The 23,315-nt window shown below is 34.9% G+C and overlaps 2 protein-coding genes across 3 annotated transcripts in view; both read left to right on the top strand.

The window, feature by feature from the left end:
* Positions 1-18,510, top strand: part of LOC135695872 (exocyst complex component 4) — a 34,430-nt gene extending 15,920 nt beyond the window's left edge. The window contains exons 16-33 of the mRNA XM_089112513.1: positions 47-132; positions 418-466; positions 971-1,057; positions 1,565-1,646; positions 2,003-2,066; positions 2,531-2,634; positions 3,389-3,462; positions 3,952-4,090; positions 4,809-4,951; positions 5,692-5,736; positions 6,590-6,697; positions 8,487-8,588; positions 9,184-9,215; positions 10,010-10,124; positions 11,186-11,304; positions 13,129-13,224; positions 13,553-13,664; positions 16,531-18,510. Coding sequence (XP_088968639.1) covers positions 47-132; positions 418-466; positions 971-1,057; positions 1,565-1,646; positions 2,003-2,066; positions 2,531-2,634; positions 3,389-3,462; positions 3,952-4,090; positions 4,809-4,951; positions 5,692-5,736; positions 6,590-6,697; positions 8,487-8,588; positions 9,184-9,215; positions 10,010-10,124; positions 11,186-11,304; positions 13,129-13,224; positions 13,553-13,664; positions 16,531-16,701 — 1,728 coding nt within the window. The 3' untranslated portion in view covers positions 16,702-18,510. The remainder of the gene's footprint in view (positions 1-46; positions 133-417; positions 467-970; positions 1,058-1,564; positions 1,647-2,002; positions 2,067-2,530; positions 2,635-3,388; positions 3,463-3,951; positions 4,091-4,808; positions 4,952-5,691; positions 5,737-6,589; positions 6,698-8,486; positions 8,589-9,183; positions 9,216-10,009; positions 10,125-11,185; positions 11,305-13,128; positions 13,225-13,552; positions 13,665-16,530) is intronic.
* A 2,809-nt stretch (positions 18,511-21,319) lies between these two features.
* The window catches only part of LOC135695879 (adenosine receptor A2b), a 49,261-nt gene continuing 47,265 nt past the window's right edge, over positions 21,320-23,315 (top strand). The window contains exon 1 of one of the 2 annotated variants that reach the window (XM_065215076.2): positions 21,320-22,142. The gene's annotated coding sequence lies outside the window, so the exon portion shown is untranslated. Of the gene's footprint in view, positions 22,143-22,191; positions 22,735-23,315 lie in introns of those variants that run through there. The other variant, XM_065215077.2, reaches the window with a different exon arrangement.

The raw sequence follows: 23,315 nt of genomic DNA, 5'->3' as shown, positions 1-23,315 counted from the left end.
TTCTCTCTTAACTATTTTCTTGCTAACAAGTTTGCATATTTTTCAGATCCAAATATTGCTTGGTTATTATCTGGACATCCAGAGTCGTGCAACTCGGCAGCAGGCTCTGTCTCCGTTTCCAAACACGGAAGGGTAAGTTTTAATATCATTTTGAAGTATCTTTCCACTGGATAGGAAACTGTCTTGATTTTGCTTTGAATATCAAATCTATCATTCTTTAATAAGTTTCTGAATATTATTACAGCATATCATACCAGATTGAAAGCATATTTTTTGGACCATATTTTTTTGATCATTCGATAAACTTGCTTTGTATTATCATTGGCTTTGTATTTTTTGGTGGAATATTATATTTTCAACATATATGTTAGCATTTATCGCACCCAGTAAGGTTGATGGTTTTTTTTTGTTTTGCAGCGAGATAAATTCATTTTTTGTTAGCAAGAAAAAAGCGAAATCTTCAAAGGTTTGTTCGCTTTTCTTTATTCATGTTTAGGTTTATTTTATGCCTACTTGTGATGGTAGTTTCTCAAAGATAAAAGCAGCTTATTTTTTCTCTGCCGAGTTGGTACGTGGAACGATGTATGTTTTCATGCTTAAAATTTGTTGGCAGTTAGGCCTTTTTGTTGTGAATTAGTCATAAAAAAGGTTACGGCTCTTGCACAATCAATCATAGATAGAATTGGAGTCGAGTTAGAGTAAAAGAATAGTGTTTGCGAGAATAATCAATGGAATTGAAGTTCGAGTGCTGGGTTGAACTACTACGCTATGCTTGTAAATATACGCTGTATATTGGTGTGAATTCTCTTCGATTGTGTTATGCTGCAACCTATTATTACAACACTGTTCTCGATGTCTTCTAGTCCCCTTCTCTATTTCATGCACATCTCTAAAATTAGAGTGACTCGCGCAAAATAGCGTAAGGTTTAGGTAATGGAAAGAAAAGGTTTAGGTATTTCATTTTTTGCAGTACCCACTGTTCCGGTTCGAGGGCTCATCATCAGCCATTGCAATGAGTAGTTATATCAAAGACCAGGGACAGGATTTGGTATCCTCGGTGAGCCAAATTTATGTTAATTATTCCTTCAAAAAAACTTTTCGTGATTTTCTTGTCTTGTTTTGATTTATCGCAAATACTAGGGTCAAAACAGTTCAGCTCCCTTTTCCTCAATTTATTTAACTTGCTGGTTAGATATAACCAACGGATGCCGTTAATTTGCCTACCATTGTACCAAAATTCAAATTATAATTTTTTTGCTGCTTAAAAAATTGCCTACCATTTAGTTGATAAAAAAGCAGTAATTCGAAGTTTGCTTTGTCACTGAAAGTAATTTCCTCTTTCAATGTTTATTTAATAACTGCAAATAATTTTCCTAGTAACGAAATTTGTCATCACTAACTTTGCTTTTGGTTCTTTTGTCACCTAATATTATTTGTTCATGACAAATGATAAGTTTTTGTTTTTCCCATTTTTTGGATGGTAGGTTTTGACTCATCTTTTGTTGTATTTGTTTTCCCAGGTTACGTAAGGATATTTTATAAACTGTTTTGTTTTGGCTTGCAGATCCCCGACGATCCTTATGCAGATTCTCTCCTCTCGAGCAAATGTCAACTTCTCTGTAAACCATCAGCTTCCAATGTAACTGGCAAGTAGCAAAACTAAAAGCGTTTTTATTTATAACCCCTTATTTAATTGTCGCTATTTAATTGTCCTTAATACTGCACATGTGAAAGTGTTTGTACCTTAACATCTCTTATTGACAATTTCTCATCATGTTGGGAATTTCTAAAAACATACAATAATTCATAATATATACACATTAACAAGTCACTCGTGCCTTTTGTACCAAACGGATGTTTCCATTGCTACACAAACATTTTTAGATGTATAGAATATTTATTAGTAGATTGTTAAAACTGTATTGTTAAAACTTAATTTTGATCCGTAATAATTTTTGCCTTGTTGTCGCTTGTCGTAAACTTCGTTCGTTTTGTTTTTTAGTTCTTTTTATTCCTGTCATGACATTTATTGGAGAAGTGGAGAGAATAACGTCATCAAAACTTGGGTACGTAATTACATAAAAATGTTGGTGCTACTTGAAGTTTTGTTGCTCTGCACCTTTTAAGGAATCGTTGATATTTTCCTTCCTTACATTTTGCTTTCTTTTATAAGTATTCTTATGAAATTTCATTGCGGAGCATAAAGTAGGTTTGTTATTCACGGATTCTCTTAATTGAAACTTGATTTGTTGTTTTGTGAATTGCTCAATGTCATTTGTGACTGCTTCTTCGTCAGTGTTTACTTTGTCAATCCAAATATAAATTTTAAGATTCATACACAGAATGTCTCTTTAATTATTCACATGATAGAAAAACTTTGCATTCTTCGCTGTATCGCAGTTATGTTTACTGCTGCTCTTAATTCTGCTTATATTTGGAAGAACAACATTTTTTAGATAACATGTTTGTCCTTTTTGTGCCAAAGAAGGTCTTGTCTACTTGTCTGTAACCTGATCTAATTTTTTGGCAGGGTCGAAGGAGTACTTTATCATTCAATAACTGATTTCGTCAAAAAGGAATTCCTAAATCAAGTTCTTTATGCTGTTATGGAAAAAACAAAAGTTGCAACACGTGGTAATTTAATTTTAACTCCTAATTTTACGGACCGTTCCGTTTTGGACAATAATACAATCCCTGGATTTATCGAGTGTTTAATAACTTTATACTGAGAGAAAAAAGTGTAATCAAGTCTCTGATATTCACAGATATTTTCAGAAATTACAATTTTTGTAGCTTCACTGCCCTGAGAAGCTACTTTGCCTGTTTTTGTATTCATGAAAGTCTTTAATTCAATCTTTATATTACCTTCTCTTCGTGTTTTCTTGTTATTGAAATTGTTATAAAACTCTTCAGAAGACTAGTTTTCAATAAATTTTCAAATATTAACAGCTTTTTAATGAAAATGACCAATTTAAATGTGCAAAATCTTTTTGGAAGCTTTTTTTAAAAAAATCCTCATGACAAGTCAAAAGATGGATTGTGCTGATATAGGCCATCTCATTTTGTTAATCATGTGCTATCCTGAAAAAATTATATTCATTTAATAATCGCTACTACAAAGGAAGATCGCTTTACTTCACATTATTATTTCAATTACTTTGCACTGGTAGCCATTAATTCATGGCTGCCAAAACTCGAAACCAACACCGATGGCCAAATGCAATGCATGGGACGTAATGAATCGCGTCCTTCTTTCACAAAGAGACAGTCAAGCTAATTCAAATTCTTTTTGTTGACAATCTCGTTATCGTCTTGCGAATTCTTTAACTTCCAATCTGGAATAAAGCGGAATTTGTCCCAAACTGCATTTTTGTTGTTGTGTTTATAGGACTAGATGCATTAAAGAATCTTACCGACCAAGCGACCCAGAATACCCTTCGAATCGACAGGCCATTGCTAAAGGTTTGTCTTTTCATATACATTTTTGTTCTCGTTCTTCTGGGCCTTATGTTCTCAGTTTATAAACTTTCTATAAAAAGATTTCATTACATATTCTCTGATTAACTGTTGAAGAATCAATTTATACGATTTCTTTATAAGCTTTATATTTGATACTAGATATTCATATACGAATTTTAGGCCTTTATTGTTATTTGAACCATTGCTCAACGTATTTTGGAGCAGTTGAAAGGTACAATGTTGTTTAATGTGCAGGTTTTCTTTACCGTACTAAAGAAAGTTTTTATTGCTTTTGAGCTTTTCAGTCGATAAACATTTATTTACACTAGTTAGTAATTCTTTAAGGTTTTACAATTTCCACGAAAGTCCCATTATTAATGTCAATTTTATTGGGACGTTTTGAAAATTAACTTGTTTTTTTACACGAATAAACAAGTGGTAATTTTTGTTGAACAAGTTTTCTTGATAATTTATCTGCTGATTTACACATAGGCCACAGTGTCCATATACAATGTAGTGGAAGAGCTCTCCTCTTTGATGAAATCACTTCCTCTTTACACCACCGAATTCTTGGAAATAATTGTGCAAGTTATTGGAAAATATCTATTGTCTTGTAAAGAGGCATATAAAGGTATGTCTCGATGCAGTATTTTTAACTGTAAAAACATAATACTTCTTTCATTACAATTTTTCTATGACCTTTTTAGGTTCTCGATATCTTTCAAGCTTTGAGTTTTTGTGTATCATTTTCTCCAGTCTGAGATTTGCAGCGAATCAATACGTTCATTGAAGGGCTCAACGATAATTCCATGTTGCAGAACATTACAAAATATTATTTTTAGAATCTGTCTTTTTTTATGCTGGTATTCAATAATGATGGAAAATTGGCTTTGAAAAAGCAAACATTTTGAAAAATCTTAACAAAGCTTTTCGCCTGGCACTCTTCAGAGTATGAAACGTTTCCAGTCTATAGTCGCTTTTTCGCTTCATCTTGAAATGGTTTTGTACAGAAAGCTTGTTCCGTGTTAAGGGAAATGATTGTCTGATTCTAAAGAAAGGAAGAAGATTATTTCTGAAAAGTGCTAGACGAAAAGCTTTAGTAACATGTTTCAAAATGTTTGCTTTTTTCATAGCCATTTTTAAATTCTATACCACGAAAAGAAAGGTAGAAAAACAATTTTAAAATGCCAAGGGATGTACAGGGGCCTTACAAGTTTATTGCAAAAGTATTTTTTGAGGATAGAATGACCTTTATTTCCCGTGTAGCAACTTAATATGATACACTCAATTTTGGCATTGTAGTCGACTATATTGCCCAGGCAATTTAACGTATGTGTTTTTATTTATAGGTCTTGTGTTAAGGGAAGAAGCTGGAAAGCCATCAAGAATATTTAGTGCTTCTTGGGCAAGAGACGAAGATATAAACAGATACCTCAAATCTTTGCCAAACTGGCTTAATCTTCAGGAAGAAAGAACGAAGGGAAAGATGCTTGTATGTAATGGCTATTATCATGATAAATTTGATTTAATGAAAATGGAAAATTAACATGATATAAATTTTGAAACTTTGTTTGGTGCACATGTCTGCAGTAAACTATATATGCTTTTTCGTTTCATCTTGAAATTTTCTGGATGGAAAGCTTGTTATGTAGTAAATTTTGCTATGAACATGTTTGGTCAGTCATCGTATTGCAAAACTTGTTGTTCTTTGAATTTTCTTTGATAAGAATTTTATAGTTGGTGTCTACCCAATTTTAAGATTTGAAATAAATCGCTCTCAATAAAAAACTGGCTAAAAATATTGTTTACTTAGCTTTTACTGTTACTGCAAATTCGAAGAATCCCTCACCTGCTTTGGCATATTGTTTAGTTTACATTCCATTTTTGAAGAATTTTTGGCAGCACAAAATTTGAATATGGCGTTGAAAAAGAAAATATTTTACAACATGACTAAAGCTTTTCGTCTGACACGGTTCAGAATATAAAACGTCAAAATTAGGGCCGAGAAAATATACCCAGTTATGTTGTGAAATGCTTGCTTTTTTCAAAGCCAATTCCAAATTTCAAACTGTCAGCCCTCAAATAAATTCATTGTGATACATCAGTCAATTGTTGTGTAATCATCTAAATTGACTACTTCTGTAAGAACCCAATTTTACGATCGCATTTGACAAAAAAAGATTTTCTCTAAGTTTGGTTGTTTGTCTTACTAGTCCAATTTGTGTTTTACAGCTTCTAGACGAAGACATGGAGTCGGTTAGATTCAGAAACGCGCAGGTAATATCTTCATTTTCTTCCTTGAATTTTGTTTAAATCTATTATTTATAGTTTTTGTATTATTGTAGAAGTTAGGCTAAAAATGAGACATGTTCACTGTTACTCCGAGTTTTGTGCTCACGCTACTATACCGACTGATTTGTGCTACTGTGCTACTGTAAAGCAGTATTCTTATTCTATATATATTTATTCTAGGTGAAGAATTGTAAAATGAATGAAATAAAGTTTATAAAGAGCTTTGGTGAAGCTCTTAATCAAATGTTGAAAATTATTGTAAAATACAGGGTGCTTTTTTTAGTGCGACTTGCCCTGAAGGGGGGGGGGGTCGATTGGTCAAATTATAACGGTAAGCGTGTTATTCGGAGAAGAAGAATAAGTTGTTTCATATCTCTAAGGTGTTTCATAAAATCTCTTGAGTTTTCAAAATGTTTGCAAGATATTGTGCATGCCGGTAGCAAATATTAATGGCACTACAGCTAAAGCTGGCAATATAAATATAAGTTTGAAAAATAAATTGCTTTAAATTGTATTCGGTAAGTCAGGGCCTTATACATTATTAAGACTTCCACGATCTTCGACATTTCAAGATTTCAAAGGTTGATTTCGAAGAAGCCCCGTTTGTCATACTGCTATCAGAGAAGCCAAATAGCAAATGTTATGTAATTTTTGCGTGTTTTTGTTGTTTTAATGTGATCTCAAGGCCATGTTACAGGTCAAATATTTTCATCAGATCTTCATCAGATGTTATTCTTGTTCAATTTAACGTATTCTTATCGTAACGTATCTGACGAATGTCGTTTTGAAAATATGACCGTGTAACAGGGTTTTAAACGTTTGATATATTTCTCATTAGCAAACAGACAAGATTCTTGGGACCTTGAAAAGGGGTGCGATAGCAAAAAATGAGGTTATTCTGGATATCGGTGATCTGAAATCGCTTGTGAGTCTGCAAGAAAGCCTTGTAAGTGCAATTTATTGCTTCCTCGTAATTAAATATTTCTGTGGATTCTATGGTTTACATTTTAAACTCTTGTATTTCTTTCATTACTGCAAACGATTTTAGTAAAGAGATCCATCGTCTCATGTTTGATTTGAATTTTTCCCACAAGAGTTGCTTTGGCATGAAAGTTTGGTTTTTGGATTATCATGGATGTGTGTCTCCGTAGGATCTGATATGATATTTATCCTTTCAGATCAATTTTAGTATCAGTTGTTTCCATCGGTGGTTCTTTGTTCTCAATCTTTTGGTGGTACAAAATATGAAAATGGCTTTGAAAGAAACAAACAATTGAGTAAACTAAAGCTTTTCGTCTGACACTTTTCAGAGTTTAAAACGTCAGAACATAGATCGAAAACTCTACGCTAGGAAATATATACACCCAGTTGTGGATTGAAATAGGCCAATCAGTGCCGCTTGCCTATTAAGAATGTTCACCTTAGGACTCCATTGATCACATACCATCCAATTCTTTTATTCGAAGTTCTCTGTATACTGACAAAGGGGAAGCACTTATACAAAGCCATAGATGTTGAGAAGGGGGGATAGAGTGAAATGAACATGTTTTGCTCAGGAGGCTGTTGACAACAAAACTTTTCTAGTCAAAAACTCTTTGATGTACCTATATCCTCCATATTAAATTTGCCCTTTATATCAAATCGGTCTCATTATGAACTCATCTTATCAAAGGAATTGTTTGACGTAATTAATCGATATAGCTCCAGTTGGCCTCAAAAGCATGTTATTGGAGGCGTATTCAAGCCGAGGAGCTTATTTCAGCGTAGGGCTTATCCTAGCATGCATTGACAAGATAAGCTTAGACCCAGGTCAATGCAGGATATCGCATGATAATTTAGAGGATAGTTCGGATCTTTGTTTACCGTTGGCTCGTCAAACACTGCTGTATCGTCGTCAATTGGAGTAAACAAATATCAAGCACTTCTTATATCGTCAGCATTTTCTTTACCTTGTCATTTTGCAAAAAGGAATTCTGTTATGAACACTCACATGGGGCTATTCTTGCTTTTAAAGGTTTTGAGAAAAATTCGTATTGATGGAAATAGATAAGTCAAGGGGCTAAGTTCGAAATTGATGTGTATATTTATAGAAAGGGGCACAAAAAGGGGGTATAAGGGAAAGTGTTTTCTCTAGCGTCTCGAAAGCAGTAGAAGGATCTAAATTGCAAGTAATGACAATGGCAGACGAAGCAATAAGAGCAGTTGTTATCCCAAACATATAGATCGCTGAAACAAAAGGGTGGGGGAGGCTTCATCTCGTTAGTTAGCCTACTTTGAAGGCTCCTCCTTAAGTATTCTGCTTCGACTTGTCTTTAAATAATGTTATTGTTATTGTTGTTGCGTTCTTTAGTTGATTTGTTTATAATTTATATAACTAACTAGCTTTTTTAGAGATATAGTAGAATGTGAATTAAATCAAAATCAAATCAAAAATCAAATCAAATCAAACAGTGTTCATTTGTTGGACTTCCATTGAAGCCAACGGGAAGGGGGGAGGCACTGTAATGTTTTTCTTCAAGGTTGAATTGATTTTTACAGAAGATCTTGCAAAACCTATTCGTTCAATGATGCAAATTTAATGACCACTAGGTCCTCGTATTTCTCAGTAATTAATTCCCATATATCAATGTCCCTTTTATTTTCTATGAAGATATGTTCTTACAAATGCGTCCAATTTTCATTTTCTGTTTAGTGCATCCAACTTATGTATTTGTTTCGATATTGTTTAATTGCAGGATTGGTTTACGAGAAAGCTGCAAGAATTCATCGTTAAATTGTCTGCAAAAGCAACTACAATTCAAGTCGATGGATCTGATTCGCTAGGGGACCTCCTTGCTGTAAGTAGGCCATTTATTTATGGGAGATTTGAACTGGTAATTAGGCATTTGTAGCCTTTCGTGCCGAAGAGGAAATATAAGTCAATTGTTTTTAAAAGTTATATATTAGCAACAAAAGTAATGGCCCATCGCTATTCTTCCATTTGTATTGGTCCTCTTTACTGTTAATCTTTCCTTTATTGTAATATTCAATGGATGGTCTCTTCACAGCGTTATTTTTTTACCAACCATTGATACTTCGTGTAGTTTACAATAAGAGAATAGTGGAAAGAGACTGTTTTTGAGTTAAATTTTAAATATCTGAAACAACATTAAATTAATTCCAATAATTGGACAACAATTCCTGCTTTACTAGTCAAATAGTGCTTGATGCCGTAAAACGCACAAATTATTATATGATAAATCTTACTCCTCGAATGTTTATCCGCTAAGCTTTCAAGACTATTTACTGACAAGTTTATTGATTAGCAATGTTGTCAACATTTGTTTATCAATGTTTCCATATTCAGAATATTTTTTAAACGTTATTTTCCAAACGCAAAACGAGATTCTGATACTTTATTATATACTTGCTGATGCATCTTTTTTTATCCAGCAACTGCCACCCATACCTCAAGATATTCTCAGGTATTTTTGTTACTGCTCGTGGTATTACCAAAATCATGTCTCTCTAATTTAGTACCTTATGTTTGCCAATTTAGTTATTTTCAACTATTTCAATAGAATGGTGTGCTTTTAAAAAATTACGAGAATTTTCTTTTTTAAATTTTAAAATTACTGGAACCTTAGTTATCTTTGAACGTCATGTGATTTTATTGAATATTGTGCATAGTCAAAGGACCGATTATCATTTCCAAAATGATTTGACGATTCACGTTTTTAAATTGGGTACCTATAATAAAATCATTCTACCTTCGGAAGTTAATTTCATTATGTCCTTAAATTAGCTTATATGATTCTGAAATAACAAATAGTTCCAGCTTCTAATTACTTCCGGAAAGTGTACCGAGATGATACTGTAGACCCCAATTGAGACTACTTCCATTGTTGCTTGGAAAGATATGACCAATTCCGCGTGTGGCAGTGAACGAAGTTTTGCATCTTTGGGCCTAAATAGAGTGTAGGGCCTAAACACGGTCAACGGGCGCCAAGAAAAAATATTGAAAGCAAAATAATTTTAGCGTCACACCCAAATTCCGCCATATTTTCATCCTTTTGTGAAGAAAGTTTTCAGAAGTAAAAATAAATTGACAACTAAAGAGTATTGTTCGGAGGAAAGATAAACACTTTTCTGGACTCTTGTTAAAATCTTGTGACTTTGTCGGGAGTTGACAATTTTGGAAGGCAGACTTTCCTTTTTGCAAATATTAGCATGTCAATTTTCATTATTTTTGCAAATAATAAAAATTTCGATCACTTAGGTCTTTAGAAGCGCTGACCCTCGAATTCCAAGATCTTGCCGACACGTGCCTTTTGGTTCTGCATTTGGAAATCCAGTGCCATTGCCTCTATTACCTCATACCCGCAACGAGGCAGGTATGTAAGATATTCAATATCGTTGTAGCAGAAGCAGAAGCTACATGAAACTTTCATGTCGTAGCTGCTTGGCTGCAGTTGTATAGTGCCCTTGTATTTATGCTGAAATGTTGCATTTATTCTATAAATATCTAAAAGGTCACAGCTAAAGGGTACAAGTTCTCAAAGGAGCATTTTTCAGTTGACAATGGAGGCAAATGCTCACTATATTTTACAAATTTTTTTAAAGAATCAGATAATTTATGCCGAAGCTCGATGTCTTTAGTTTTTGGATAACTTGAGGTTCGGGTACTTCTTGATTTTATATTTTAATGTTGATTTTTCTAAAGCTGCATTCAGGTGTTTCGAAAAAAACTAAATATACGATTCGTATTACATTTTTAACATGTGTGAAGATTTTCAAAAAAATATCTCGCGATCTACTCATTTTTACCAAATTGTGCCTCCGTGTTCTGATAAAAGTGTTTTCTTATATAAAGATTAATGTACTTGTTCTTTAGTCTGCAGCTTCTGTTTTTCTGTACAATGTACTTGCCTAGTTTTATTTACGTTTGTATTTTTCACCTTCCTCGGGTAGTCTGTGGCATCATAGCCCGCTTATTGTATTTGGTGTCTATTGTGCCAATCAAATGCAAGGTGTTTGCCTGTTTTGATTTTAAGTTGAGTCGCAACTATATTTTTATTGTCAGCCGGATTTCAAAAGTATTGCGGGAGGCCTAAATTAAGACGCAGCCACCAAGAACGAAACTTTTATTATCTCCGATAGTGGTCTTTGCCTCTTCTTGTATTCGTGCTTTCTCACGCTGGGGAGTACAACGTTGTTATTGTGCACATCTGTTTTGTTTCGTTTTGTTGTGAATCTATTTTGCTCGAAAAATTAAGGAAAGCACAGTTGCTTCAGCATCGTCGCCACTACGCCACTGTTGTGATACACCTGTGTTACCAGTTGGAATTTTTCTGCTTCTATTTGCTTTCAATTGAAAGATTTTGTTTATTCCCAATCTTTTTTGCAACGCTTGCATCTTTTAAGTGTAATTTCTTGTAATTAATTTGCATTCCAGTCAACCTATGTTTGCTCAATGGACGCCGTCGAAGTTGATCCTCTAGTTCCACAGCTGACGAAGGATTTGCGAGACATCGAGGAAATCTGTTCAGCTTCGCTGTCACCTTTTAAATTAAAGTAAACTATCCTTATTCTTTCTTCAATTCCATTCTTATATTCACTGAATATTGCATCTAAAATTATTTTGCTACATACACTCATTTTAATAACAAACGTCTTCAGGAAACCGAGCAAAAAGTGGACAATAAAATTGATAAACCATAGTACTTGTCTTTCTCAACATTAGACACTGTCAAAAATGTTTTTGGGCGATTTGTTTCCTATTTCGGGATAGATTGGTATTGATGACAGAGGTAACAACTTCTTCCACCTGATGAGGTTTTCTGTTTACGCTTTTTATATTACGTTTTTGTGTTTCTATAAAATGAGCTCTTGGTATTTGAAGAACCTTTGAGAAACTTTATCACACAAAAAAGAAGAGTTAAGAAACTGTGTAATAATTTTGAGCTTAGTTTCATATAAAAGGTGCGTGTGATATGACAGGATTAAATACAGGAACTATACGCTTGGGCTTCTCTGCTGTTTTCAAAGTGGATCCTGCAACGTAAAAAAAAAATAAATCTACCAATGTCCTATAAAATTATGTATGAAAAATGGACATTAAATCAAGGAATATACATTAAAAGCCTTACATCAACCTTTTTAACATAAAACTTGAGTAAAACGCTGTTCATAAGCAAAGAATGACTAATAATGATGACTTTTAATTAAATTCCTAGTTATAAAGAATGACTTAGTTTGTCGTATGTCAACAGGCAGTTTATTGGAGTTTTTTAGATTTGCCTGCATACTCGGTTTTAATTTTGGGTACTAATTCAATTTTATCAAGATGGTGGTGTACTTGAAAGGTTTTGTTGCCTGGTAATCAACAACTGAAGCCAGATTTCAGATCTTTATTGATAAGATTATATGTCTAAACCGTAATCAAGAAATCCGCAATATCTGCAGGGGACACCTACAAAAAGCTTGTTAACTTCATTTGCACCAAAGCTCTCTGTTTAAAGTATTTTTGGAGCAAATGTGTTTCCCAGACACCTTATAACTTTAATCTCTAAACAAGGGAGATCTTCCTAAAACGGACACCTAAGATGAGCGGGCACTTCCAAAAAAATTGACAGCTTCATACCTCTGACGCCTCCAAAAAGCAGAACCCTCCAAACATGGAAAATAAATTTTGTCCTAACATATTTTACCTATAGTTAAACCTTGCACAATTAGTCTCCAGACCCCTCCGTTCTACTTAATCCATCAAGTGATTCTACTGACTTCCTATGCAGGTTTTGCAGAAATATTGAAGTTTAACACTTTTATATATTCTCATAAAATTTTACAAGTCGATGCCACAGGGAGTATGGAAATACATAGCAACCCTGTGACCATTAAATTAAACATGTTTACTTGAAATTAGAGTGACATCAAATGTTACAAATTACATGTTACAGATTACTGATAGCAAAACAAACACTTACAATTTGGCAGTTAAAACAAATGCAAAATACATTGACAAAAACAAAACAAGAATAATGAGAGACAAATTACATAGGAGAGAAGATTTCTAAAACTTCTTAATTAAGTCCTTCAGAGGTCGGAATGTATTTTAATGTTGCCTGGAGAATTTTTTTATTTGAGTTCAAAGATAATTTTTCATGACCATGAAGATAATTTTTGGTAAAACATTTTGTTCCTATCTCAAAATATCGCGTAGCATGCCCATTTGTTTTTCAAAAGTTTAAATGTTTTTGCAAAAAATGTTTAATTGTCTAAATGTTTTTTTGAGCTTTAGACTTTCTACAATAACGTAACATTTTGGTCAGATTGATCCTTAGCTAATGCCATATCGTATTGTCATGACAGTTGACAAAAAGTATTGCCGTTTTTCAGATATCTGTTTGAGGGCATTGGTTACCTATTGGCATCTATCATCGTATCAAGTACTGCTTACATAAAGAAGATCAATAGAAATGGCGTCAAGAAAATGTGAGTAATCTTTTCTTTGATCCGTTGTATGTGTCTGTAAAGTTACACAAATCTTGTTTGGTGTACCAAAACTTGGCAAGCTTTTAGTTGGGACGAGAGGCCTTGTTGCTGAATTCTGAAACCATTCTTTCTTTAATTTCCACTTGATAGTTCTCAGCCTGTTGTTATATTGTCAAGGTATATTGCAATGTCAAAATGTATTACACACGTTTCAAATGACTAAAAATCTAAAGTAAATACAGAAGTGATGGTTGCCTTATTTCGGTTTTCAAGTTATAGTTTGAATATCACAAGTATTCTAAGAATTACTTGGACTATTTTGTCTTAGGAGTCAAAATATATTCACCTTACAACAAGAGCTTGTAGATTTTATGAAGCCACGGGAACCTGATCTGGAAAACGCTAAGCAGTACATAGAGTTGCTGTTTCTAACCCCTGATGTAAGTATTGAATCACTGTGTTTTTTCAAAATCTGTGTTATTTTGAAAAGTGCTAAAATGAATTTGGCCGAGGGGCAATTCACTCTTGCAAATAGCGTACGAGATTTTACCTAAAACAAAAGGATTTCTAGGGATTTTCAGATAAAACAAAAGGGTTTTCACAAAAGGTGTTCGAGATTTTCTTGGAGTGATTTGCCCCTCGAATTTGGCTGCTGCTTATTCAGAAGCCATTAACCCATCCTTCAAAATAAGAACTTTATCATATATTCAAAGCATAAGAAACATTGGTACAGCATCTTGTCAGGGTCAAAAGAAGTAAGAAACCTCAAATGTTATTTATCAAACGTTTAATGTTTTTTTTGATTTTTCAAAATTGTTAGTCCAAGGCAGGGGCGGATATAGAATAAAATTGACGGTCGTACATAACACTACCCAGCAAGCGGTCCAGGGGGCCTCTCTCATGGTCAAGGGCGGAGCCTTGATGGGGGCCGCCCCCCCCTGGAACGATAGAAACTAGGTCTAACCTAAGGGCAAAATGCCCTAAAGTTTACCACTTCGATTATTTCAACTACTATCAATCAAAAAATTCATCATGCTCAAGAAAGTCATCTTGATGTTTGGCATAAAATATTATTTTCATGTCTTGTAAGTGTTTACTTTCTAAATGGGATTTGTCCTAATACAAATGGGACGAAGCAAGACCGATACACTTTGATCGATGAGACGCCTCAATTGGACGCCCTTCTTTTTAAGAGCGGAAGTGGCGACACAAACGAGGCTCGTAAGCCTTTTAGTAGTTTTGAAGGTGGCGACGAGACTGGGAATATCTCAAAGTTTAGCCAGCTCTGAAACGTTCAAATTGTTCAGTGAAACATTTTTGCCTGTAAAAGGTTTTCCAAATTTTCCAGCAAATCCAACGCGCAGTTAAAACAAAATATCTTGAGACTCAGAAATGTACACTTCCTGTGCATCTCTTCCGTATAGATAAAGAAAATTGGTATTCTTCTCATTCACAACTTCAAGCCTCATCCATTTTCTTCCCTCACCAGCAGTTGTGAGGCACATTAATCTAACATAGTGTTTACAGACTTTTCGTGCCGCACAAATATGTGAAAACTTGAACCTTGATTAGTGAAATTTGGTAAAATATTTGCATAACAAAGGGCCCGGCATATTTATGCGGCGCGGGCGACATGCTTAAAAATCATACTGTTCACGGTCTAGGATGGTCTTCTATATTGAATTAAATCGTGGCATTGGATGTGAGATCGACCAAGTTCGGTCCTGTGTTTATTGTGTAAAGAGAGTTAAATGTATTGACTGTAAGGAGGAAAATAGAAGATTGTGGTAAAAATGATTGCCTAATTTTAATGACTGAAGACGAAAACTAAATTCTGAAAATCTGACGGTCTTCTGTGCGACCTGTGCGACACCCTGAATCCGCCCCTGGCTCCATGCCTTCTAACTTCTTGCTAGAAATGTTAAAGAAACTCGCTAGGAACCTGTTTGTACTAAGATACTGTAAAAAGTTAAGGAACTCAAGTACCAGGATTTTTGCACACTGTTTACTTTGGACTTAACGAAAGCGAAACGATTCTTCCTAGCGGCCAGTTACTAGACGCTATTTGGAAAAGACGTTTTTGAGACTCTCTTATCAGTTCATTTGTTAATTTTTGTAAGGGTCAAAGTAATAATGCTATCAATCTTGGTCTCATTTATCTTGGTCACATATCTTATGATGGAATTCTCAAACCCTAAAAGCACATAGAACTTCATTAGAAGCTCGTGAATAACAAGATGTTTTTCCAAGCCTGCGGTGAGCCACATCTGTTTCTTTTATAAGCAAAGATTTTCTCGATGGCCATTATTATTTGTGGGCGTTTGTTGCTAAATCTGCTCACAGTGATCCCTAAATGAGATGCCAATCTGTTTCGTTTGCATGGTCAAGTAGAACCTCATGCGCAGTTTCGTATTGTTGCCAAATGATAAACATTTGATAAAAATAGTAAGTCAGCTGGTGCAACGTCATGTCTTGTGGCTAACCTTGCTGTGTACTCATTTTTTAATTATAAGACAATATTAGCGTAATAGAAAGATATTTTCGTATGATATTCCACTTTAAGTATGTTACATTTTGTAATGAACCACTTTACAAGGAATTTGCATGTAGAATGCCAGGAAAGCCAAAGACCTTTTAATACTTAAGACATAACCCCTAAGGAACTTTTCAATTTTGAATGTTTTTATCACTGCAAACAAGCAAGGAAAGGATTCCGGTTCCATTCATTTACAGCCAAAACCCACATAAAAGCTCACATTGATTGTGTTGCGCATGCACCAGGCTTTTCATACATTAGTCATTGCCCCTCTCCTTATTAAGTGCAAAGGTTAAGTCAAGTCAAAGCATGGAAGATTTGTTATGAAATTCGGACGTTTTTCTAGGATATGTTGGTCTTTATTCCAAACAGCCTATGTAGGGTTTCCATCAAAATCTTATCCAATTAATTTATAGCTTTCTCTCGAACATTTTCTCATCGGAGCGATGGCTTCCTTTCAACTCCTAGCACAGCAAATGCTGTTGTGCCAACGGGCTCAGTCATTCCTGCTATTTTGTTCAAATCATGCAACAGACTTCGCTTTATCTTCCTGTCATAAAACCGCTCTTTCTTCTCCTGCTAGAGATGGACACCAACTTATATCCCTTACATTTGTGGTGGTATTTATAAAGTAAGGATACCATTTCAGTATGAAGTATTGGTATTTCTTTTGCAAGAAAAAGCTTGAGTATTGTCCCATAGGCTTGTGCCAATTTTTACTTCCTTTTTTCCTACGCTGTGTTTTTCCTAATATGAAATATATCTTGCAGGGTTTGTTGAACAGTCTGGTTGAGCAAGGACCAGTATTGCAGGTTGAAGATTACATGAACGCCATTGAGCTGCTTTGTCGTAGTGAAATACCATTCGACAAGAATGCTTTAGAAGTAAGGAAACGTAAACTGAAGGAAATTATTAACGAGCGACGAGGAAATAAAAAATGATAAACTCACTGCTAATAAATTTGGAATAATATTATTGCACCATTTATACGTTATTTTCCGGAACTGAATCAATAAGAATTATAATAATTAATTTTTTTAATAATCTGCCAACCGTTTAGCAGAAGTAGACGCTATTTTGCAGGCCCCCATCACTTAGCATTTTCAAAGTGAAAATTTTCAATTTTTATGATAATTTTTAAGAAAGTTCATTGCATGGAAGTATTTGAATAGGTATTTAGTGTGCTCCTGCTCTTAACTGAAACGAAGAATTTGCAACCTCAGCAGATAGAACAGAACTAAAATAACCATTAATTTCTTGTTTAAGACAAGAATGGTGTTTTGGCCTTGATCGCCAACCTAGTACAGACACGAAGCCAAAATAACAAAATTGTCTATTGATTTTGTCCATAGATACAACCTTGGCCCCAAAATCGTAATTAGAACTACATAGCTATATTATCTTTCGTTTGCTGCCACTCTCGGCTGGTAGCACAGCCTGCTGAGCTCTTCAATATAGTGTTGTTGAATCAGTATGTCATTGTGGGAATACGATATCCAGCTTTTGCCCCAATAAAAAGCTTTTAAATGTATTTATGTTCACACAATTGCTTGTTAAAAAGCCATTAAGTTGGTTAAAATATTGATTTTTATTCTTTGCCGTATATTGAAGCTCGACGGTGAAAAATGTAACTGTTGGAATTCTTAGAATGTTGTTCTTTAAAAGGAGATCAAAGGCGATGTAAACAAGGTAGAAAGTAAAATTCCTGGGCTCCCCTTTTTCGATTTCCTTAACGTATTTTTCATTAATTTTTATCAAGTTATACGATGCTACAAACAGTTATGATGAAAAATGTCGAATGTAAGCAGCGTTTACACGCGACCGGTTTCTTCTGAAAGCATGTAAAAATGAGTACAGTTAGGCCTACCGTTTACAAAGGACCCGTGGAACCGTACCAAAATGGAATCAAGGAAAAAACCTAGGAAAAAAAGTTCCATTTGAACCGTTCCAAAAAGTTCTGCGTAAATGTGTGAAAGGGTTCCAAATTGGTACGGTTAGGAAAAAAGGCTTACAAAAGTCACCTTATCAATTTCTTTCATTATTAATTTATAGGCACCAAATATTTTCCCTACCTTGAATTTCTATTAGCTTTCCTTCCGCCTATCTAGAGACGGACTTACCAGGGAATATAGGTGTGCGGCATTCCCCCCTCCCCCTCCCTAAACATTTTGTGTTATGCGCTCAATTTGTCTTTGATCCGCTAAAAAAGATTTTCGGCAGTAAGCAGTGATCAAATAACGCCAAGATTTTTTGTTGATCTTCTTATCCACTTTACGTTAAAGATAGAATGTAATTGTAAAAGTGGGCGTTTCCGTAATTTTATAGGCACCTGATGGGCGTGGCACTTGAATCCAATCATTATCTATCGCTTTCCCGCCTTAATTATTGCCATTGAAATTGTTGTCCGTATCTTCTCTTGATCTTTTGACACAAATTCTGTCTCTATTTCAAACAGTATTGCAACTTTGTAACATTCTCAGTGAAGTACAGCAACGTTCAATGAAATATTCAAATCTTCCGGTCAATCAAAGATTTTGAACCTATGTTAGAGAAATTGCCAAGGAATTTCTGAACGGATCGAAGTTGAAAGCGTACATAAGGGCGTAGCAGCCATAGACAATTGTATATTAGACTTATATGAATATCATTGTCATGTAGTTTTCATTTGCTTATAAATATATTTTCAGTGCAGTTGATTTGAATTTCCATTTAAACTTGATTAATATAAATTGCGAGAATTTCCATATATAGCTCTGGATCTTTTTTCTCTTATTTTGCCTTTTTTGGTCACTAAAGAGTGTCAAATTATTGCGACATCAAAAAATCTTTTTTTAAGAAAATTTTATCTTGGACTACATTACATGAAAGAAAGCAATGAGATGTATCTAAATCTGCAAATCAATTTTGCTTTTTTTGGTAGCTATATTCCTCAGGATGGCCATAACTGTAAAGAGGGTGGGAGAGGTGTAAAGACGGTTTTGTCCATTGCGTTTTGTCAATTTGTCACCCTCTGCAAGTAGTTTTCAAAGTTGTCAATAAACAGTTTTCTACACAAACAATTTGTGCTAAAATATTATGATAACTTTTATTCTTGATAAAGTAACCTGTTGATGTTGTAGTAATGTTTTCATTTTCAAAACATTTCTTTACTGATATTCCTCAGAGAAACGAAATCCTAGCTTGGTGGGTAGTGAAACCGAAACTAGCACATTGAGAACAAATTAATTATATCTTCGTTGGCTTCCAGATTACAATCTTTACGATCTGTTTTTTCTTACTTTGGTGGATGGATGCAAAGAGTGTTTTGAAACGCTAAAGTCTTTTGCTGTGTTTTGCCATGCTGAGATTTCATAATCCTATAAAATTTATGAAATCTAGAATTTATAAAGAGAAGCTTGGCTTAAGTTCATGTCGTATGTGCCAACGAGGAGGTTATAGAGATTTTTTGTATTATTTTGGTGAATAAAATGACAGTAGATGTATTGAAGCCGTCTGCTAAAGCCTTTTATCCCAAGGAAAGCACTTTTAACCTTTCTTATTTGCCTGGATTTACACTGCGGAAAAGCTTAATTCAAATCTAACGTCGTACCATTTTGCCTCAGGTTAAGAAATGTCAATTAGATGGACGACTTTCGAAAAAGATAAGCGCAAATCTTTTACAAAGAAAGAACCAATTTTTTATTGAAATTCCAAAGCTCATTGTATAACATTTGAAATATATGTACGCTCCAACATAAATATTGCTACAGGCATCCAAAATTAATCCAGGTAGCTGGCCTACATTCACCATCATCTGCTCCAAAAAAAACATAAAAACATACGATATATAAAGTGACAACACTTGTTTGTTTCCATCTGCATTAGAGTCACGTCGCCGCGTATGGAATGATTCGATGCAATGACTGTGCAATGTTGCTCAAATGTTGTCCAGTTTGGCCACCATGTCGGCCGACAAATTCATTAAAAAATTTGTTGCTCGAATGTTTGAACATGCTCAAACATTTTTCGGCAACATTTGTTGCTCAGCTCTATGTTGTCCAGTTTGGCCACATTGTCGGGCAACAATTCACCTTAATTTACCATCTGAGAAACAATCAACATGCGCAGTGTTGTATTGCAAAACAATATCCTCAACTCGATTCAATCAAAATGGCCTGTCAAAATTTAAGCTTCGAAGTTGATTTTGCAGAATGGGAAGAAACCATGGAGTGGAAGAATAGTTCAGGAAGAATTTAAAGGTCTCGTCTGAAACAAGTCCAAGTGCAAGTTCTTGAAAACAACAAATCAGCCAAATGCTACTGCTTCTACGAGTGCTCAACCAAAGGGGGCTAAAAGCAACAGGATGGTGTTGTTCTGAGTCAAAATCAGCTTCCAGTGGCTGCAGCTTGCTTTCTTTCAGTCATATTTATCCAAACTTTTGAAACCACTTATCAATTCAAATTTGGCCCGCTGTTTTGAATACATCAGCAAAAGATGCTGCACGACAATGTTGCCCAGTTTGGCCACCATATTTCGACGACAAAAAAATCAACAAAATTTCAAGCAACATTTGTCGGGCAACAATGTTGCCCAGTTTGGCCAAGGCTTTATGAATTTGTGAATGTTGCTCAGTTTGGCCAAGGCTTTAAATATTAAGCCGATAAGACTGTCTTTAAACAAACATGTAGATTATACAACAACATGTTTTTAAGCAATATATAGAGTAAAAGTCATGTGATTAGTAATTAACGGCGCATGCGTATTATGTGACAGAAGAATGAACTTGTTACAGGGTAAAGTCCATCCGATAATTATGTTTAACAATTTTCTTTGTAATCTGATAATTTTCGGTACCTGATTTATTTAACAATAAAATCGAAAATTGCTTTGAAAAAACAAACATTTTATAACATATTGGCCATTTTCAAGTTCTGTACCGCCAAGAACTGTTAACAATAACCCTTTTTTATACTTATAGGTCCACTAACACATAATAATATCAAAAACATGAATAAATAATGAATAAAAGATAAATATATTATCAGATGTGTTTAAACTCATTATTATTGGAAACAGCCTATATTATTGTGACTACTAGTCTCTTATGTGCTTAACGACAATATTTTGTATTTTGATATTTTTAGGTCTTATCAACACACTTTACCTGATAAAGTTGGTCCTGTTAAATTTCTTTTCGATACTTTTAGGTGAATTTTGATTATTGCGGATGGACCTCCCCTTATATAAAAAGTCTGTGTGACTCCCCTGCGTTTTAAATACAGATTATTGTGTCTGTCCCTCCTTGAGCTTAAACATGTTTATATCAAATAAGATCCTCAATTTTATCAATGAATTCAATGCCTGAGCTTATTAACCATCTCAGACTCTTATTATCAATGACCTGTAATAGATTGATAAAAACGAACCCACGACTTTCTGCCGTCGCTTTTGCTTAAACTTAAACTCAATTGTTGTGAAATCTGAAAATGATGATTAAATGAAATTTAATCAGAGTTCATTTTACGAGGGGCTTTTGAGCGTTAACTAAATTGCATGAGATTGTTGTTATTACTATTTCGTTATGTTTTCTTGTGCCACGCTTCCTCGCGTTTTGCTTGTATCTGCTCTACTAGTTTATGGGCAATTCAGGGAATCTTTCGGCCTCCTGTGAATTTGATTTGTATAACAAGGGTAAGATGTGTGTTTCGTGGCGTTTTCATTCCCCTGGTTAATCTAGGGGTATTTAAGGTTTTGGCATAGCGTGGGTCTCATCTTGCTTGGTGAAGCCACAATACAACTAGGCTGTTTCATTGTATTTTCCCAGCCCTCTCTCCCTCATTTTGTTTCTTTATGTTAAATGCCTTTTCAGTATAACTTTGCGTGTTGAGTTTCTTTTATGGCATCGTTAAAACCTCTCATACCTTTAGGCATCTTTTATGCTTCTTAGAGTTTTCTGATGCTATTAGGTAGGCTTGGTGCATCGGCTATCAGTGGGGAAAAGAAGCTTTTCTTATCCATTCCCTCCCATTTATCAACCATATTTTGGGGTTATTGTGTAACTTCCCTTAGTAACCCCTATATGGTAGGTTGAGCGATTGGCGCCGATGCACCAACGGCCCAACTCGCTCTCGATGATGTGGGAACGTAGCCTCATGACTGACCTTTCTGATGTCTATGGCAGTTTTTCTGAGGGAGCTTTATGCCCTTTATGTTGGATTGGTATTCCCGAGTTAGTAAATTAATCTATCCCTGCAATCCCTGCGTGTCAAAAACCTCGGAATTGAGAATAGCGATAACGAGGTCAGCTTGTTTTTCGGCGGGAAACGGACGAACAGCTGACGCTAAAACCATGTCGTTCCAGAGTGTGCCCGTTCGCGGAGAGACCCCTTGATGCCAAGCAAAGGTAGGTTACCATAACTAACTTTTTTAGTATCACTTCTTCATCATAAGTTGCAAGACAGGAGGCAGAAATGAAAAGTAAGAGTGGGATAACAGTAAGAGAAATCATTGACTTTGAAAATGGCCTGCATCTTGAATTTTTGCAGATAGGCCTAAAAAAATTTACAAAATTGTTTGGATATGAGAACTGCCCTTTTGCAACGCTTTTAAAAATTTGCTCAAACGCTCTTTGAAATAGCAACGGGTGTAAAATTTCTATCTGAACATAATGATTTTTAGTTTTTAGATCATTTTTCAGTCATTAGTTTCTTCGGATTCGGATGTGGTAACGGATGACCAGGGGCAGTTTGGCCTATCTACAAAAATTCACCAAATTAACGAAAAGGGTTCATTATTAGCATTTACAAGGGGGCTCTACAACTCTGCCTGCTTCCTCCAATGATGGTATTTCAGAATGACTGTGACTCAGTTCCGAGTACAGCTTGTTGCTGTAGTTATGATGCAATGTCTCGAACATTGTTCGAGAGGTCAACCGGTACAAATTCCGTGGAAAAAAGTTGCCTTATTTTCAACTTTAAAAAATGGAAAGCAGTACGGTAAGTGTACCGTTCTTGAATGTCAAAATATCTTCTGTACATGTTTGTACCGTATACCCTGTTCTGTTTTCCATCCATACTGTGAAGAGAGGAAATCCATCTTAAGTATTGAAGATGTTCTGGTGCACATTTAATGTGCTAGGAAAAACACTTCTCTTACATACCATAAGTTTTGACTCTTTGGCCTAAGAATCAACCAAACTTGAGATTTTGAAAATGGCTTTGAAAAAAGCAAACATTTTACGACATACTAAAAGCTTTTTCGTCTGACACTCTCAGAGCATAGAACGTCAGGATAATTGGCAGAGCCCGGTCGTCCTTCCATCTAGCAGTTTTGGAGTTGATCTACATAGAAACGTAAAAGCCGCCATTGTGTTTTCTCTCTTGGACTCCATTGATAGTTTTATTTAGGCTCACGGCACTGATTGGTCAACCATACTGGTCTTGCGCTTGCGTTTTTCTGATTGGCCTATTTTGATCCACAACTGGGTATATATTTTCCATCGTGTTCTTTCGGAACCTTATTCTGACGTTTTATGCTCTGAGGAGTATCAGATGAAAAAGCTTTTAGTATGTCGTAA

The sequence above is a fragment of the Rhopilema esculentum genome, chromosome 14 (genome assembly GCF_057945365.1).
Source record: "Rhopilema esculentum isolate cy_ngs chromosome 14, ASM5794536v1, whole genome shotgun sequence".
Taxonomy (NCBI): domain Eukaryota; kingdom Metazoa; phylum Cnidaria; class Scyphozoa; order Rhizostomeae; family Rhizostomatidae; genus Rhopilema; species Rhopilema esculentum.
The sequence above is the reverse complement of the archived record's forward strand: the minus strand, read 5'-3'. Positions and strand labels throughout refer to the sequence as shown.